Raw genomic sequence first — 15516 nt, 5'->3', positions numbered from 1 at the left:
CATGATTTCTATTTAATCTTTTTGTTTTGTCTGAACTGACCCTGTGTCTGTCAACTGCACCTTCAATCGCTTTCCCCCAGTGAAAAGGACACTGACTTTTTTATAAATGTTTCCCCAACCTTGTTTTAAAAAAAAAATACAGGATGGCACTTGTTGCTACTCATAGAGAACTGTACTTCTTTGAGCAGAAAAGCAAGTTGTGAGCCTATTATTCTAGTACCACACTAAGTTTTCTTGCCATGGAAATATGGTACAGCTGTCTGGGAGCAAGTTGAAAGGTGTTGTCCAGATGTTCTATTAGAATAATTGTTACCTCCTTAAAGTAAATTAATTCTGCAATGCTGTAGAATTCATTGTACAGCATTGTATCTTGACTTTGAGACACATAAAATAATGGTTCCTTATGAATTCTGAGGAAGGGTGGCAGTAGATAAATGAGGAAATGTTATGGTAAAATGGTAGAAAATCTTCAATTTCTGTTTACCATGATCAATATTAAGACTGCTGTGGTTGGATTTCTAGGGATACATTCGACAATGTCGCAAACATACAGGAATGTTCACTGTGGCCCAGCTAAGCACCATATTTGGAAATATTGAAGATATTTACAAATTCCAAAGAAAATTTTTGAAAGATCTAGAGAAGCAGTACAACAAAGAAGAGCCCCACTTAAGTGAAATAGGATCCTGCTTTCTTCAGCATGTAAGTTGGTTAAATACCCTCATTTGACTAAAAAGTGCAGTGCAGGAGAAAGAGTTTGATGAGCTGGGGAAACTACAGTGAGATAAAACTGCAGGATTAATATCAGCATAATTCAATAAATGTTACAGGCAGCTTTTCAGTTATGTTTTCAGAAGGGTCCAAGGCCAGAGTGAGCAGGCTGATTATGCAAAAGGGGCCAGGACTTATTTTATATATATTTTAGGGCTCATCTCAAAATGTTAGAGAACTGTGCCATAGATTTTCAGCAGTCTTACCCAGAGAGGGCTTTGAGGGCTGCAGAAAGGGGGAGGGGGACAGCTGCCTACCTTTTAAAGAATCTCCTCAGTTTTACCTTCACCTTTGCATACAGTCATTGGTGTGTTCTAATACTATGACTCAAAACTTGGTAAAGCATATTTATTTTCATATACAACCTCTTTAAAAAAGAAGTTGTGATTGATGAATAGGAAACGAGCAACCTGAGTTGCAGAAGTTTCCAGTTTCTTGCCTCAAATGGGAAAGCTAAATCATGTAAAGCCATTGTGTATGCAGATTCACTAAGGACCAATTTCAATAAATGCATTGCCATTTCTTGATGTGACGGTGACTGCAGAAATCACTGCAGAAATGGCTCTGGAAAGCATACAGATGGGTCCAGATTTTATTTACTAGCAAGTCTTGTGACTGCTATTAGCAGTCAAAAGTCATATAGGCTGTATTGTGTGTGTGTTTGTTCTCCAAATATTTGGGTGTTTGCCTAAAATGTGGTGCTGCAGGGATTCATTCATTTGAGGTCCTGCATGCCTGACAGATTGCCAAGCTCAGTGGTTCCTTTTTTGTCATCTGTCTGAGAAACAATTATAGGGCCTCTGTGCCTTTGCAAGAAATCCAGGTGTGACTTACATCACTGTCCTCTCCCTTTCTTCACTTGGAAACAGCTGCAGAAATGTGGAAGCAATTTCTACCACTTGCAATTCATCTGTGCCTTGTTTTCTCCTTCCAGTTGTGAGATATTTTAAAATTGGGTTTTTGTTTTTAGCAAGAAGGCTTTGCGATCTATTCTGAGTATTGTAACAATCATCCCGGAGCCTGCCTTGAGCTCTCCAACCTGATGAAACACAGCAAGTACCGCCATTTTTTTGAAGCATGTCGCCTCCTTCAGCAAATGATTGACATTGCCATTGACGGTTTCCTCCTCACGCCTGTTCAGAAAATATGTAAATATCCCCTGCAGCTTGCTGAATTATTGAAGTACACTACTCAGGATCATAGGTAAGGCCAAGTAATTAGGTTTTTCTGTGGGGACATTCCACATTCACATTAACTTCTGCCCACTCACCAAGGATGTCTGTGGGATATGGTCAAGAAAGTCAAGATAGCAGCCATGATGGTGCAATCAAAGTTCCACCTGATCTTCATGTGCGTTGCAAGCACACACAAAAAAGGAAGATTTTCACTTGCACCATTGTGGCTGCTATCTTGATTTTTTTTTTTTTTTGCCAACATCCCTGCCTTTCATTTTGTTTCCACAAGGACAGACTTAGGCTTGTATGTCCTCTTCATATACAACTCTTAGTGACAGTGAAGGGAAACTGCTTCTAAACCATCTTGAAAAGTAGGTAAAATGGTTAAACTATGTTGAAATATAAATTATGTATTTTAGCTGAGAGCATTCGCTTACACTGGGCTGGAGCATAGCATCTGCAGCCTCTAAGGTGCCCATGATAGCCCTAGACACTATCCATGGGATCCCAAAATTAAATTTTAAAAGTTAAAATGGAAATGGTTGAACCTTGTAAAATTTTTGGACAAGAATGGCAAAATCCTGTTAGATGTCAATGTTTTTGCAAGAGACCTATTGCAATTTTGGCATTTTTGTGCAATTTATCAGGGGTGTGATGGCCAAAACATGATGATCCCATGAGGTTTTAAGCAACTTTATTTCTTTGTAGATCCTCAACCTCTAAAAATATTGTTGACCTAGCCTTACACTTCCCTAGCCTGACACTTTCCAGATATGTTGGAGTTACAACTCCCAGAATTCACAGCCACTATGGTCAACTTCTGTGACAGAGTTGAGGAGCTGAAGCCCTTCTGGATATAGTTTTTGAACTACAACTTTTTGCAGCTCCCAGCCAGCACAGCCAATGGGGTAGAATGCTCAGAGTTGTAGATACTTACTAAGGTGGTGGTTGTTGTTCAGTCGTTAAGTCGTGTCCGACTCTTTGTGACCCCATGAACCATATCGCGCCAGGCCTTCCTGTCCTTCACTGCCTCCCTGAGTTTGCTCAGTTTCATGCTCATTGCTTCAGTGATGCTATCTAACCATCTCATCCTCTGCCGTCCTCTTCTCCTTTTGCCTTCAATCTTTCCCAGCAACTTACTAAGGTAGGGAAGACTGATTTAGAAGGTGAACCAGTCATTCTTACTCAGTTGTCCACACCTCACTGAACTCTTTTTTTAACTCACGCAAACTGAATGGAAATTACCAGTGTGAGAGAAAGTGAACTGTCATACAATAAATTATGATTCAGAGCTTTAATGCTTTGCTGATTACATAATAGGTCTGATACAAGTTCTGCTATTCTGAATGGACTGAGGTGCATTCAGAATTTTTGAGTAATCAAATAAAGAGGAACTTGCTTTATAGCAGACTTCTCACCCTAGAGCTCTCAAGATATGCTGGATGGCAGCTCCCATCACACAGCCATGAATTTCAAACTACATGTATATAAATCTCTCTTGTAATCCTATATCCTTGCAACATTATAAATCACCCACCTCCTTCGGTGCATACCCTACATTGCAACCTGGGAAAATGGGAAATGTAATCTAACACAAACTAACTTCTTCCTAGATTTCTTTGGGTCACTCAATACCTCTCAACATATTCTGTCTCACCGTTAGTATGAGGATAAAGATGGGTAACTATGCAAGGACAGAGTTGTAGTTCAGAGGCAGAGGTCAGTCCTATATATACCATAGTACTAGCTGTGTGATTATTTTATTCGAACAATCTGTTAAGAGCCTAGTGAACTGTTGTCTGAGCTACAGAGGTCTGTAACCTTTTCAGAAACGGAGCCTTCTTGCATAATACTGTGCAATGTTCTGGCCCCTGGCCATTTTTTTTAATCGCTAGTGACATTTCAGCACTCTTTTCTAGGAGTCACGCAAGAACTCACAAGATTTCAGCGTTCCCATTCAAGCTCATGAAATCTGATTTGAAAATGGTGAAATCTTGTGAGCTTAATAATCATGTGAGATTTTGAATATTACATTGTTATTTAATGTATTGGTCTTTCAGTGCTTTCTAGGGGTATTATAAATGCTCTGGCTTCTATTGATGCAGTTTTGCTGACCCCTGACCTATTATGTCAGCTCTCTTAAATGAATGAGCGAAAATTGCAACTGTGCACCGTTTGAAGTGTTCACAAGCAGCAGTTGAGATGCTCAGTATATGGTCTTTCCAGTTAACTGCATTTTGAAGCATAACTGAAAAGTGCATTTGTTGAAATCATACAGCCCTTTTATCATGCCAGAAGTAACATACTGTAGGTGAATATTATCTTTGAAATATTCTCCAATATCAGAATCTTTCTACACCTAATAACTTCTGATATGATGAGCAGGCCCACTAGAGAGCAGGAATAGCTCTGCTTGTTTGAATCACTCTTGTGATGCATTTTATTATTCTTTCCAGTTGACTGTGTATTGAATAACAAAGACCAGCAAGGGGGCCATTAGTCACATCTTTTCTAAATCTAAAGGTGGCTTCAAAAATTGCTCCATAGGCAATCTCTTTTTTTCAGCAAGGCTGTAAGCTCTAGTTCCCATTGTAAAAATGCTCAGACAATAAGGCAACTAAGTGTGTGAATTCATAAAAAAATTCAGTTAATATGCAACCTGGACAGGAAGTTGCAGTAGGTACGTCACACACTCTTTTGGGACAGAAATCCCTTTCAACAGCAGTTGCCCAACCAGACTGTTAGAAGTGTGGGAGATATTTGTTGTCTGATTCCTTCCTTTGCAACTTTCTTCTTTGGAACTTAATGCAGGGCTGCCTTGGAGATTTTGAAAAGACTTGCATAGCTTTGTACAGAAAAGGTTCCAGCCTTCCTTTTGTCTGAGCTGTCCCATGTTCTCTCTGCATACACAAAGGGATTGCTCTTTGAGCAACTGTCTCTGCTCAGTGGAAAGATCCCATATTGGTACTTGTAAAAATGCACTCTCCTGCCACTCTTCCCCACTGCCCACAAATCTCTGCGTGAATGTATGCATGTGGGTCAGAGAGAATGCAAAAGAGAGATTAGATTGTTCCCTATACTTTTGGCATTTTGTAAGGCCATTAAGACCTTGCTGTTTCAGCAGGCTTTTGGGGTCCGGCAGATGGAATGGTTCCTTCCTGTAGGAGAATGCTTGGTGTTACGTGTTTTTGGGATACTAAACTTATTTTTTTTCTCCTTTATTAGACTGATTATTCCTGTGGGTTTTGCTATTGTTTTGACTTTGTCTTTTTTTAGCTTGATTATTGCATGGGGTTGGTGTAGACTGCTCAGGGTCATTTGTTGACTAGAGTGGCATATAAACCTAGTATGTAAATAAAATGTATCCTCTGCAGGGATTGACCAAGTGCCTTTCTTTCTTTGACAGCGACTATAATGATATAAAGGCAGCCTATGAAGCCATGAAAAATGTAGCTTGCCTCATCAATGAACGCAAACGAAGGCTAGAAAGCATAGACAAGATTGCTCGCTGGCAAGTCTCCATTGTCAATTGGGAGGTGAGGGGACATTGCCAGGCACTTTTCAAGCTTGGAGACTCAGGGTTTCTCCCAACTTTTTCATTGGGTGTTTTCTTATTTTGTGCTGCTTCCATTCTGAAAAGGTGGTTGTTGATCTCCATCATGGTGATTAAGATTTACTTGAAGTAATTTATTAATTTATTTCACTTTTATTTTTCACAACGATTCATCAAATGGCTAATGCCCTAAAAACTCAAAAACTCAGCTGCACCAAACTGTTTCTGCCTACCCCCAAAAGGCAGGAAATCTTCAGGACAGGGCAGCCCTTCTAAACCAAGGAGCAATGTTAGATATGACTGAGCTCCATTATTTACATATTTGGGGATTTTACAGTGTTTCCCTTAGCAGCTAGGTGGTCACTTAGTTTTATACTTGAAATTGAGAAGAAGTGAAGTTGGATTCACTGTGAATTGGAGTCACTGTAAGTTTTTCCTCTTCCTGCACACCTGTTACTCTTCCTTCAGTCTCTAACATTTTGAGGTATAACCTGTACAGAAGAGAGGCATTTTTACTTGAATGGGCTCTCCTGGTTTAAGGTTGTTTTTGTAAAACTGCTGCAGTAATCTCATTGGACAGGGATTGGCAACTTTTTGGGGTACCATTTTTTTTAAAAGTTTCCATTTTTGTGAGGTTTCAACAATCATAGTCCATGATCTGGGAGGTTGGGGCACTATTTAAGAGTGTAATGAACACCCTGGAATTCCTAGGTACCTTTCTGACAACCTTGGATTGGGGGAGATAACTTAATGTGGTTTAAATCTAGAATCCAACACAATTATGTATATTTAAATTCAGAATTCAGTAATGTTTTGTTTTGGAGAGGTCAGCAACCATTTGGGACCTGTGCACATATTGCTATTACTAAAACAGGGTCATAAGGACAATCACAAAATTGAAACAGAGAGAGAGAGAGAGAGAAAGGCAAAGACTAAGTTTTTCAGTAGGAAAGAATTTCTCCCTTATTCAAAAGTCAGAAAGAATCTGGCAGCATCTTTTCTGTCTAACAATTTTTATCAAAAGGCATAAGCTTTTGTTTTATATATATAAATATATATATATAGAGAGAGAGAGAGAAAGAGAAATTTTTAAAAGAATAAAAGCAATACAAATTTTGAAAGAGAAAAGTAAGGAAAGTAATAAGTAAGTAGAAAAAAATTGCAAAGAAAGAAATAGAAAAGAGAAAGAAAAGAAAAGTGGCTTCCAGTCTTCTTAACAGCAATTACAAGTACATTTATATTTTTCCCTCTCTAAGGGTAAAAAGCATAAGCTTTTGTGAGTAAGCTTATGCCTTTTAATAAAAAGTATTAGTCTGAAAAGGTGCTACCGAACTCTTGATTTTTGCCTATCCTAGACTACACAGCTCTCCTCTTACAATATCCCTTATTTAAGTGACTTAAGATAGTAGCTCCAGACAGCTGAATAACAGGAAAAAAGCTTAGTTCCTACCAAACATCCTATTGCCACAAGGATCTTTAGCAGGGATAGATAGCTCTTTCTGGTTGTTTTTCACCAGGAAATTATCTTCCAATATTTATGTGCACAACAGACCATTCCACTGGCTTAAATGGAGGGAAGGGCCTACAGGAAGGAGAAATGAACCTCTTGCCAGGGATCTTGTAGCTCTTAATTCATTGATTGGGAGTGGTTGACATCTAGTTCTAATATTTTTCATCAGGGGGTGGGGTGGGATGTCTTCCCCATTCCGGTAAGGGAAGATCCTGCTGTATTTACTGGCATAGGGATCAAAAAACTGTGGCAAGCAGTTCAGGGTTGGTGGCTACCATATTGAAGACTAAGCCATATATTAAAGACTAATATAAGGATGAATTACTTACCCATCTAGCTTCATTCATGGTAGTGATAAAAGAAAATAAAGTTGGGTATCTCCTTTTCAATTTTTTACAAATGCTTTAGGGGCAAGACATCTTAGGCAAAAGCTCTGAATTAATCCACTCGGGAGAATTGACCAAAATCTCCAAGCAAGGCAAGAGCCAGCAAAGAACTTTCTTTCTCTTTGACCATCAGCTTGTGTTCTGTAAGAAGGATTTATTGAGAAGGGACATGCTGTACTACAAAGGCCGGATGGACATGGATGAAATGGAGGTGGTAGATGTTGAGGATGGCAGAGACAAAGACTTCAATATCTCTGTAAAAAATGCTTTCAAAATTGTAAATAGTGCTATGGAAGAAGTTCATCTATTTTGTGGGAAAAAGCCAGGAGATAAAAAAAAGTGGCTGGAGGCTTGTGCAAATGAGAGGAGACGAGTGCAAGAAGACAAAGAAATGGGTAAGTTCTGCTAACTGAAAACATTAGAATGGAGATTTGGAATCTTTTCCCATTGCACAGTCTCTCCCACTGGCCTTGGTATCCACTTCCCCAAATCACCAAAACTATACTGCGAATTTACAGGATGTAGCCAAAATGTTGTGAGATTTCAGTGTTGTTGCATAAGACCTCATAAGATTTTTGCAAAACCTTTGCAAAGTCGTTAGGACGTTGGGTGGTATATATATTTAATTTTAAATAATAAAAACACCAACAACTTTTAAATAAAGTGTTTTGTACTGTTTATGACCGAAAACAGCATCTCCAGGTTCTCAGGCATAATTCCTTGTGATCACAACTTATCTTCTTTTTGGTAGAGCTGTTCTAGACTGACAAATCTGCATTTTTCTGAATCAGACCACTGGTTCATTTTCTCAGTATTCTCTACACTAAATAGCAATGGGTTGCTACTATTTTTCAGAAGTTATGACATCCTTGTGGAGATCTTGAGAATTTAAACTAAGCATTTCTGTGTGCCAAGTCTGTGCTCTGTTATTAAACTGTGACATGTGCTTTACAAGAGACATGTGGCTGCTCTTTTGAAATTGGACCCATTAGCTAATTGTTACTCAGTGGTGCTTTTTATTGAACTTTGCTTTACAATCTGGTTCTTCAAACAGCATTGAAATCAGTATCATTTATCCTTCACATATAGGAATGGAAATCTCAGAAAACCAAAAGAAACAAGCAATGCAAAATGCACGGAAATCAAGACATGGGAAGATGAAAGGTGAATATTTAAAGCCTTTTCCTCCATTGTGACCAAAAACTGGTTCACCCAAGATACTTTTCCCTTTGCATTTCTTCTTGTTGGGTATTAGGGGGGTAAGGAGGTAGCACATAGACCAGGCAATATAGATCCAAGGAACAGAAATTCCTATGCTTTACTAGCTGGATATTAGCAAGATATCACTACTGGTTGTTAATCCACATATAAGTGGATTGTCTTCATCAAACTATGACTCCCGGAACCCACCGTGTTAGTTAATATGCTTAATTTTCTAGGTTTACACAATAATTTAACCATAAACTAACTAATATGCTCTAAGCACAAAAGAAATTAACAATGGTTAAAGAAGTTTGTGAGTGTATTTGCTTTGTCTTTAAAAGACTTGGTTAAGCATGTTGTGTGAAATCAGCCTCTTTGTGGGTCCTGCTCTCTGAATCAGCCAGGTGTGTAGTTCCATGAAAACCAGAGTGTCACAGGCAGTGGTGTCTCAAGAAAACACACTATTTGAGGTAGGAGAAGGACTGCCACTTGAGTAGAAAAGAGGATCTCCCAGTTTCCCCTCTTCTGTTGTCCCATTGTCCCACAATCTCTGTGACACCATTTTTCTCTGGCTGTTGTAATACTCCCATTCTTAACAGTATTACTATTGCTGGTTCTGGTGGGATCCTCAGTGTGACACATTGCAAAATGGTCACTTCAGCAGCAAATTACTCTGGGGAATCAGGCAGTTTAGGCATAATGAATAAACTGTTGTGGACAACAAAGGGGATTGGCCCCAATTTACTATGTATCCTCTTTAATCCCTGGAATTTTGCCTTATGGTGAGACTGGCCCTGGCCTCAGATTCTGATTTCCTGGTGTATAGCAAAAAGTGTCATGTGAACTGCCCTGAATTGTAATCTTTGGATACTGTTTTCCTTCTATAGGTGTCAACTATAGTGGATGCCCAGTGCCACCACCACACCAAAGTTTACATCCTATCCATCAGCGTCACGTTACAGTGCCCACTAGTATTCCACAGCAGCAGGTGTTTGCCCTGGCGGAACCAAAGCGGAAACCATCACTTTTCTGGCACACTTTTAACAAACTGACACCATTTAAGAAATGAATAACCCACGGTCCATGGACTGGAAGGCCATCTGGAAAAGGGGAACAATTTGCCAGCAAAGATCTTGTTGGTCCAGTTGGAAAACCTGAATTCTGTTCTGGAGAGAAGAAATTGGGCTCTGTTCCTGATTTTCTACCATCACCTTCACGGAAGGAGACATGGTTTATCGAAGGAGGTAGTGAATGATCTGAAGAGAATTTGGTCCTAAATCAATAAACAGACTGATGGGGGAACCGCCACTTGACCACAAGAGCAAATTGCTGCTGTCTCAAAAAGTGGCATGTGCGTATGTCACCTTGTACCAAAGGAATGGTTAAAAACTCTTAAGCCATTTTGCCAGGCTTAATTATGAATGGATTGGCCAAATTTAGAAATAGGAAGGATAGCCTTTCCCCCTTTGTGCAAAATTTTGCAGAGCGCGGTATCCTCCTCCCTCTGGATCTTACATGATCAAATTGTCGCTACTGAGAAAACTGCTCAGCTCTTCCTCTTTGTCTTTGTTTGCTGTGTTCTTCTGTTAGGCGGGAGTAAGACTTCCTCCAAGGCATATTCATGGCAAAAGGAAGAACAGGTGAACTTAGTGTCATAAATAGACGAACGTGCATTTTTATATGAAGAAAAGCCCCTGTGGACTGGGGGTGGAGTCTTACCAAAACCGGTGCTTTGCTGCATGCATTATCTGCTCATCGAGAAACTGATTTCATTTTATTTTGTTCTCTGTGGCTCTTGAGCCTGTGAAAACTGCATCTTTGGTTTCCAGTGTGCCTGCTTGTACTGTATGAAAAATGCAAGTGTTTTTTTAAATTTTAGGAGTGCCTTAAATGGCACCAATGTGACTATACAAAGATAAGAGTATGGAAAAAAAAAAGCAACCTGAGAGACTTTTCACTCAGTCCCATAAATATACTCATTCCATCTGGTTTGTGGGATTTTTGAAAAAAAGGACTTCATGTTTCCAACATGATCTCTTTATGTGGTTACTCTTATGTACATCAAACAAGCAAGAAGAGGCTTAGCAGTTGTTTCTTCGGCATTATATTAAGCGTATCCAACACTAGGACCATCTGGTGACATTAGAAATGAATTTTGATTAAACTCGGTAGAAACATGGCCTATTTATGGAATATTAAAATGATATGTCCTTGTTTTGATTTGGTTTGTTCTCTTCTGTGAAATGAAATTGTTTTTTAACATAGGGTTGCTAAAAATATCATCCCTGGAGAAAACTGTCATAAATTAGAGTTTATGGCACACTATTGGTCCCCCTGTCTGCTGTAGTCATATATTGCTAATGCTTACAGTAAAACACTGGATTGTGAGAATAGGGTGGGATGTGTGGTTTGCAGTTAGCAGTAAGCCATAATGGATGGGTTCAGTTTAGCCTGTTGCATTAACCCAACCTCTACAGTGTGTAAATTGTGGCTCATGGCTCAAACTATTGAGCATACCCAGCCAATTGTGATTTATTCAATAAACCATGGTTAACAAACTACAGCTCAGAGCAATGTATGAGCAGTTTTTGGCCACAAAAACAAATTCAGGGATTTTTATTTTATTTTTGCTATGAAGGTTGGGTTTTGGGGGGGGGGTACTTTTTTAAAAAAGGAGTATCAGCCTTTTCTAGATATGTTAGACTGCAGTTTCTTAGCCAGCATGACCTAAAAGAAAGACTGAACTGTATCGGGGCCATGGCTTCACCCAGATAAGGTGAAATGTAGAACAATTATTTGAGTCCATTCCTGAGCATAGTTGTTGAGAAGTAAACCCTTTCATCAGAACTTACTTCTGAGCAGACATGGCAAGGAGATGTTGCCATCCAGCCAAACTGCGGCACTTTTCAATCTTCGTTTCAGCAGACGTGCTTCAGTATTAAGACTGAACTTAGGGAGATTCAGCAGCTCCAAAATTTGGCTGCACTGTGACGTGGTATGTACATAATACGAACACACATATAGTGTTAAAATGATTTTTAACAATTGGCAGCTTTAGCAGTAGACAATAAAAACTGCGTCTCTGATAGAAAACACATCCTGATTAGCTCTGGCTGATTTTATAAATATATTGAAAGGAGTTGGTGCACCTTCCTTTTTCATACTCCTTGAAATGTCTTTCTTTACTAACAAGAATGTTTAAACATGAACAGATTGCTTTTAATAACAGGCATGCTAGATATGCCTCTGTACATAGCATGGCAAATCCTGCAGAACAGTCCTTCTCCCTCCAGATGTGTTGAATTTTGACTCTAATTCCAAAATAGCATTGGCACTGGGTTAGGGAAGCTGAAGTTTTAATTCATCTGGAGAGCATTGGGCTGGGGGAGGATGCTTTAAAACAATTTGATGCTCAACTGAATTGTTCATTGTGCTGTTCATATTTGCTTTTGATATTAGCCTTCCCCCCCCCCCCAAAGATGTTAAGATTTTTAAAAATGTAATAGTGATCACCATTTCATATGAAAACAAGTATCTTCTTAACTGCCTATTTGGTTTGGACGGCTGTATGTTTTGCAAGAGCAAGTAGTGAATGTGTGCACAAGGAGAAATGGCCATGTAAGGACATTTGAACTTGTCTCGCATCATTCATATTTTTAAAGTGTGCCCCTAAAATTGTGTCTAACAATTAGGACTTGTAACAAAACATTATAATGTATTTTAGATGAATGAGTAACCATTCTTGTTTGGGGCTCACACTATGTTAAAAGGAGTTTTTGCAGCTGAGTGCTGAAGAGTTATGCCTGGGATGTGATGATGTCAGAAGATATGGGCATTTTTTATCATTTTGGCAGGCTGCAAATTGGGCAAGTTTTCTTAATATTTATAGAGACATTAAATGTGTTGGAAGTTTAATATATCTATTTCCTTTTATTTCCCATGAAAGATCAGAAAGTCACAGCACCTTCCTTACAGTAGTTTGCAGCCAGGCTTCAGTGCTCTGATTTTGGGAGTATCTAGAGGGTTATGAAGCATAGGTTGTCTACCTCTTATCGTAATAAAATATCAAAATTGCCATGTTTTTCTCCAGGAAGACCTTCTATTCCTCTTCTCACTGTTTCCTGTTTCTTCCCCAGATGACAGTCAACATTCAATAGCTATTAAACATGCTTTAAGTCCTCTTTGCACTGTTCAGACTGCTATGTTATATTTACAGGAAGAGGCCTCCATTTCTATTGGCACACTTCCTTGGTTCAATACAAGAGGTAGTGATGGATATCCGCTATTTTGCCTAGACAAAAGAGAAAGGGAAGGTTAGAACAACATCCTCTATTCTCTGCATGATCGTGTCGTTTCTCTTCCAATAAACGCTGCAGATTTAGTGGTTGAGATGAGCAGAACACTTCAAATTTGTTGCAGATGCACTAATATTATATTCTTGAGAAAACCCTCAAAAGTTACAAGCAGAGGGAAATCATACCCTTCATATTATGCAAGAATAACTCTGTGCTCAGCATTTTGCTAGGCAACCTGTTTTTGTTCGTGGTCCTCTTAACTGGCTTTTTGCAGCTTAATTTTGCACTATATGAAGGAAAAGCTTTCGGAGCTTGTAAGAGTATTTGAAGAGAGAGAACATTATTAGGCTTTTTCAGTAACCACAATAATTTAGTTTGGAATGCTCCAAAGGCCTGGGAGGAATTATCAGGGTTTAGATGATTTCAAGAACATTTGATAAGAACTCTTGTAAACAATTTACCCTAACAAGTTCCTAACATTTCCTGGGTAATGTTATGGTCATATTGTGCTGGTTAAGATCTAAACAGCTGCTTAAAAGGTTTGCTTTTGATCTCAAGTTTTGTACTTTTTCCCCATCCTTTACCCAGAGCATAAGAATTTCTGTAATTTTTTCCCAGCAATTTCAATTTTCTTACATTTCAAAACCCTGATTTCAAAAATGTACTGCCAATTGTACGCAGGTCTCATTTCAGAAATACAAAGTCAAAATAGACATGCAAAGTTAATTGACTGAACCTGCCTGGTCTATATGGAAATTAAAATATATTTCAGAATGTCGTGTTTCCAATTCACCACAAACTTGGCTTGATCAGAATTTCACATTTTAAACAGTATAGTTGACTTTAAATACCAATTCCATATAAATTCAGAAAAATTGATTATTGTTGGCATGGACTCTGGTTGGCATATAAGCCAAGCAACAATTTGATTGTTGCTTGGTTTATATGCCAACCAGAGTCATTGCTATGAGAGGGTGACCATATAAATTGTTATAAATAAATAAATCACAGAATTGAATATGGAGCTTCTGTGTACCTTGCATGGTTTTAAATTTCTTACCTTAAATGTTATGCAAACTTGGGGTCCCAGATATTATAGGATCAACTTCTGTTATTCAGGACAGTAGCCATGCTGGTTGGGTATGGACAATATCTGGGGAGTCACTGTTATGATGATTGAATGCTATTTTTACATAACATCTTTAAACCCCAGATTAAGAAGAGTCTCCTTGTGTGAATAAACTGAAAGTCAGAAAATAAAACCCTTCCTGCTTCTCTTGAGAAAAGCTAGTGCCAAACTCTGAATCCTTCGTTTATTAGTAATTTATATTTTAACAAGAAAGGTGAACAATATTTCAAATTCAAAATATGTTGCAAGTTCAAATGGGTTGTTCTGATTTATGGAAGTGTCTTGAGATAAAAATGGGGCTGTTTCAATTTCAGAACACTAGCAGAATAGTCAAAACAGCATTGGAATATTTCCATTATGATTGGAACAGTAATTTCAAACTAAAAACAGAGCATTTCAAACTCAAAATGCAAATGTGAGTTCAAAACACTTAGTGCATCACTGCTTTCTTTAAATAAATTAGTTAGCTAGAGGTTATATTCTCAAGCTCAACTGAAAAGCTTGACTAATAGTATCTATTGCCATCTTACTCCATCATGGCCAGCTCTTAATTTAAGTGTTATGCAAAATGGACACCATTTGGGTTTCAGAAACGAGAATTTCTAACTTAAAATAAACCTTGGCTATAGAGGTTGTATTTTAATATTTAAAAAGTGAAGAAGCTTAGTTGAAATTTTGTTGGAGGGCACATTTTTTAAAAATAGTATTTTAGATGCTAACTTGGAGCTTCAGCCAAAGGATCTTAGCCATAATAAAACAATATTTTTGTCAACTGCTTTTTTCCTGTGTGTATGGAACTTGTTTATAACAGATACCTTCTGAAAAAGATCAATAATTTAAAATTATTACTACCTGTACAAAGTATTTGTTCAGCTTGTATATTTTATTTTGCAAGTGTTCTGTAACTGTTTTCTTCCATATATGCTTTTTGCATCTTATATTTGATTCAGCCAGAGGTCATGGCTTCATTTAAAAACGGCTGTTGAAGCTGAAATCCAATGTATGTATATGATCCCTTTAGCCTGCTATGTATTTGCTGTAATCTCTTTGGCCAGATTTATCTGCATTAATTTGTTGTATTTTCCAGCAATGTATATAGAAATGTACATTCATTTTATCTTCTTCTAACTTTATATTTTAATGTGCATAACATTTACCAGCTGTGTCTTACATAAATGTCACTGTACAGTTTAATTTTGTTGTGATTTTCACAGTGCATGAAGTGAACTTTAAAAAATGGAGTTTATTGACAGCAAAAGGAAAGTGTTTTTATTTATTTGGCCTACTTCTATCTATTTTTAAAAACTTTAAGAATGTTCTAAATTTTCATAGAAATGCAGAGTGCATAAACACTAAGTGCCTTTTTTGCCATGTCCAATTTAAATGAACGAAGAAGCATACATTCTGCATTTCACATTCACATCGCTACATACACGTTATATTGTCATAATTACTTTTGCCTAGGCATAACATGTAAATCCAGGCATGCGCTGT

General features: G+C 38.1%; 1 protein-coding gene across 5 annotated transcripts in view; it reads left to right on the top strand.

Annotated features, from left to right (window-relative positions):
- The window catches only part of SPATA13 (spermatogenesis associated 13), an 86673-nt gene that overhangs the window by 71101 nt on the left and 56 nt on the right, over positions 1-15516 (top strand). For all 5 annotated transcript variants that reach the window (XM_088140677.1, XM_025177736.2, XM_025177734.2 and 2 more), the window contains 6 exons: positions 523-702; positions 1742-1974; positions 5353-5482; positions 7418-7790; positions 8485-8559; positions 9486-15516. The exon at positions 9486-15516 is cut by the window's right edge. In XM_088140677.1, coding sequence (XP_087996803.1) covers positions 523-702; positions 1742-1974; positions 5353-5482; positions 7418-7790; positions 8485-8559; positions 9486-9667 — 1173 coding nt within the window. In that variant the 3' untranslated portion in view covers positions 9668-15516. The remainder of the gene's footprint in view (positions 1-522; positions 703-1741; positions 1975-5352; positions 5483-7417; positions 7791-8484; positions 8560-9485) is intronic.

Source organism: Python bivittatus, unplaced genomic scaffold (assembly GCF_059951505.1).
Source record: "Python bivittatus isolate LINGU-HERP-01145 unplaced genomic scaffold, Pbiv_v1 ctg000340_np1212, whole genome shotgun sequence".
Lineage (NCBI taxonomy): Eukaryota > Metazoa > Chordata > Lepidosauria > Squamata > Pythonidae > Python > Python bivittatus.
Note: the sequence above shows the minus strand (reverse complement) of the source record. Positions and strands in the feature narration are given on the sequence as shown.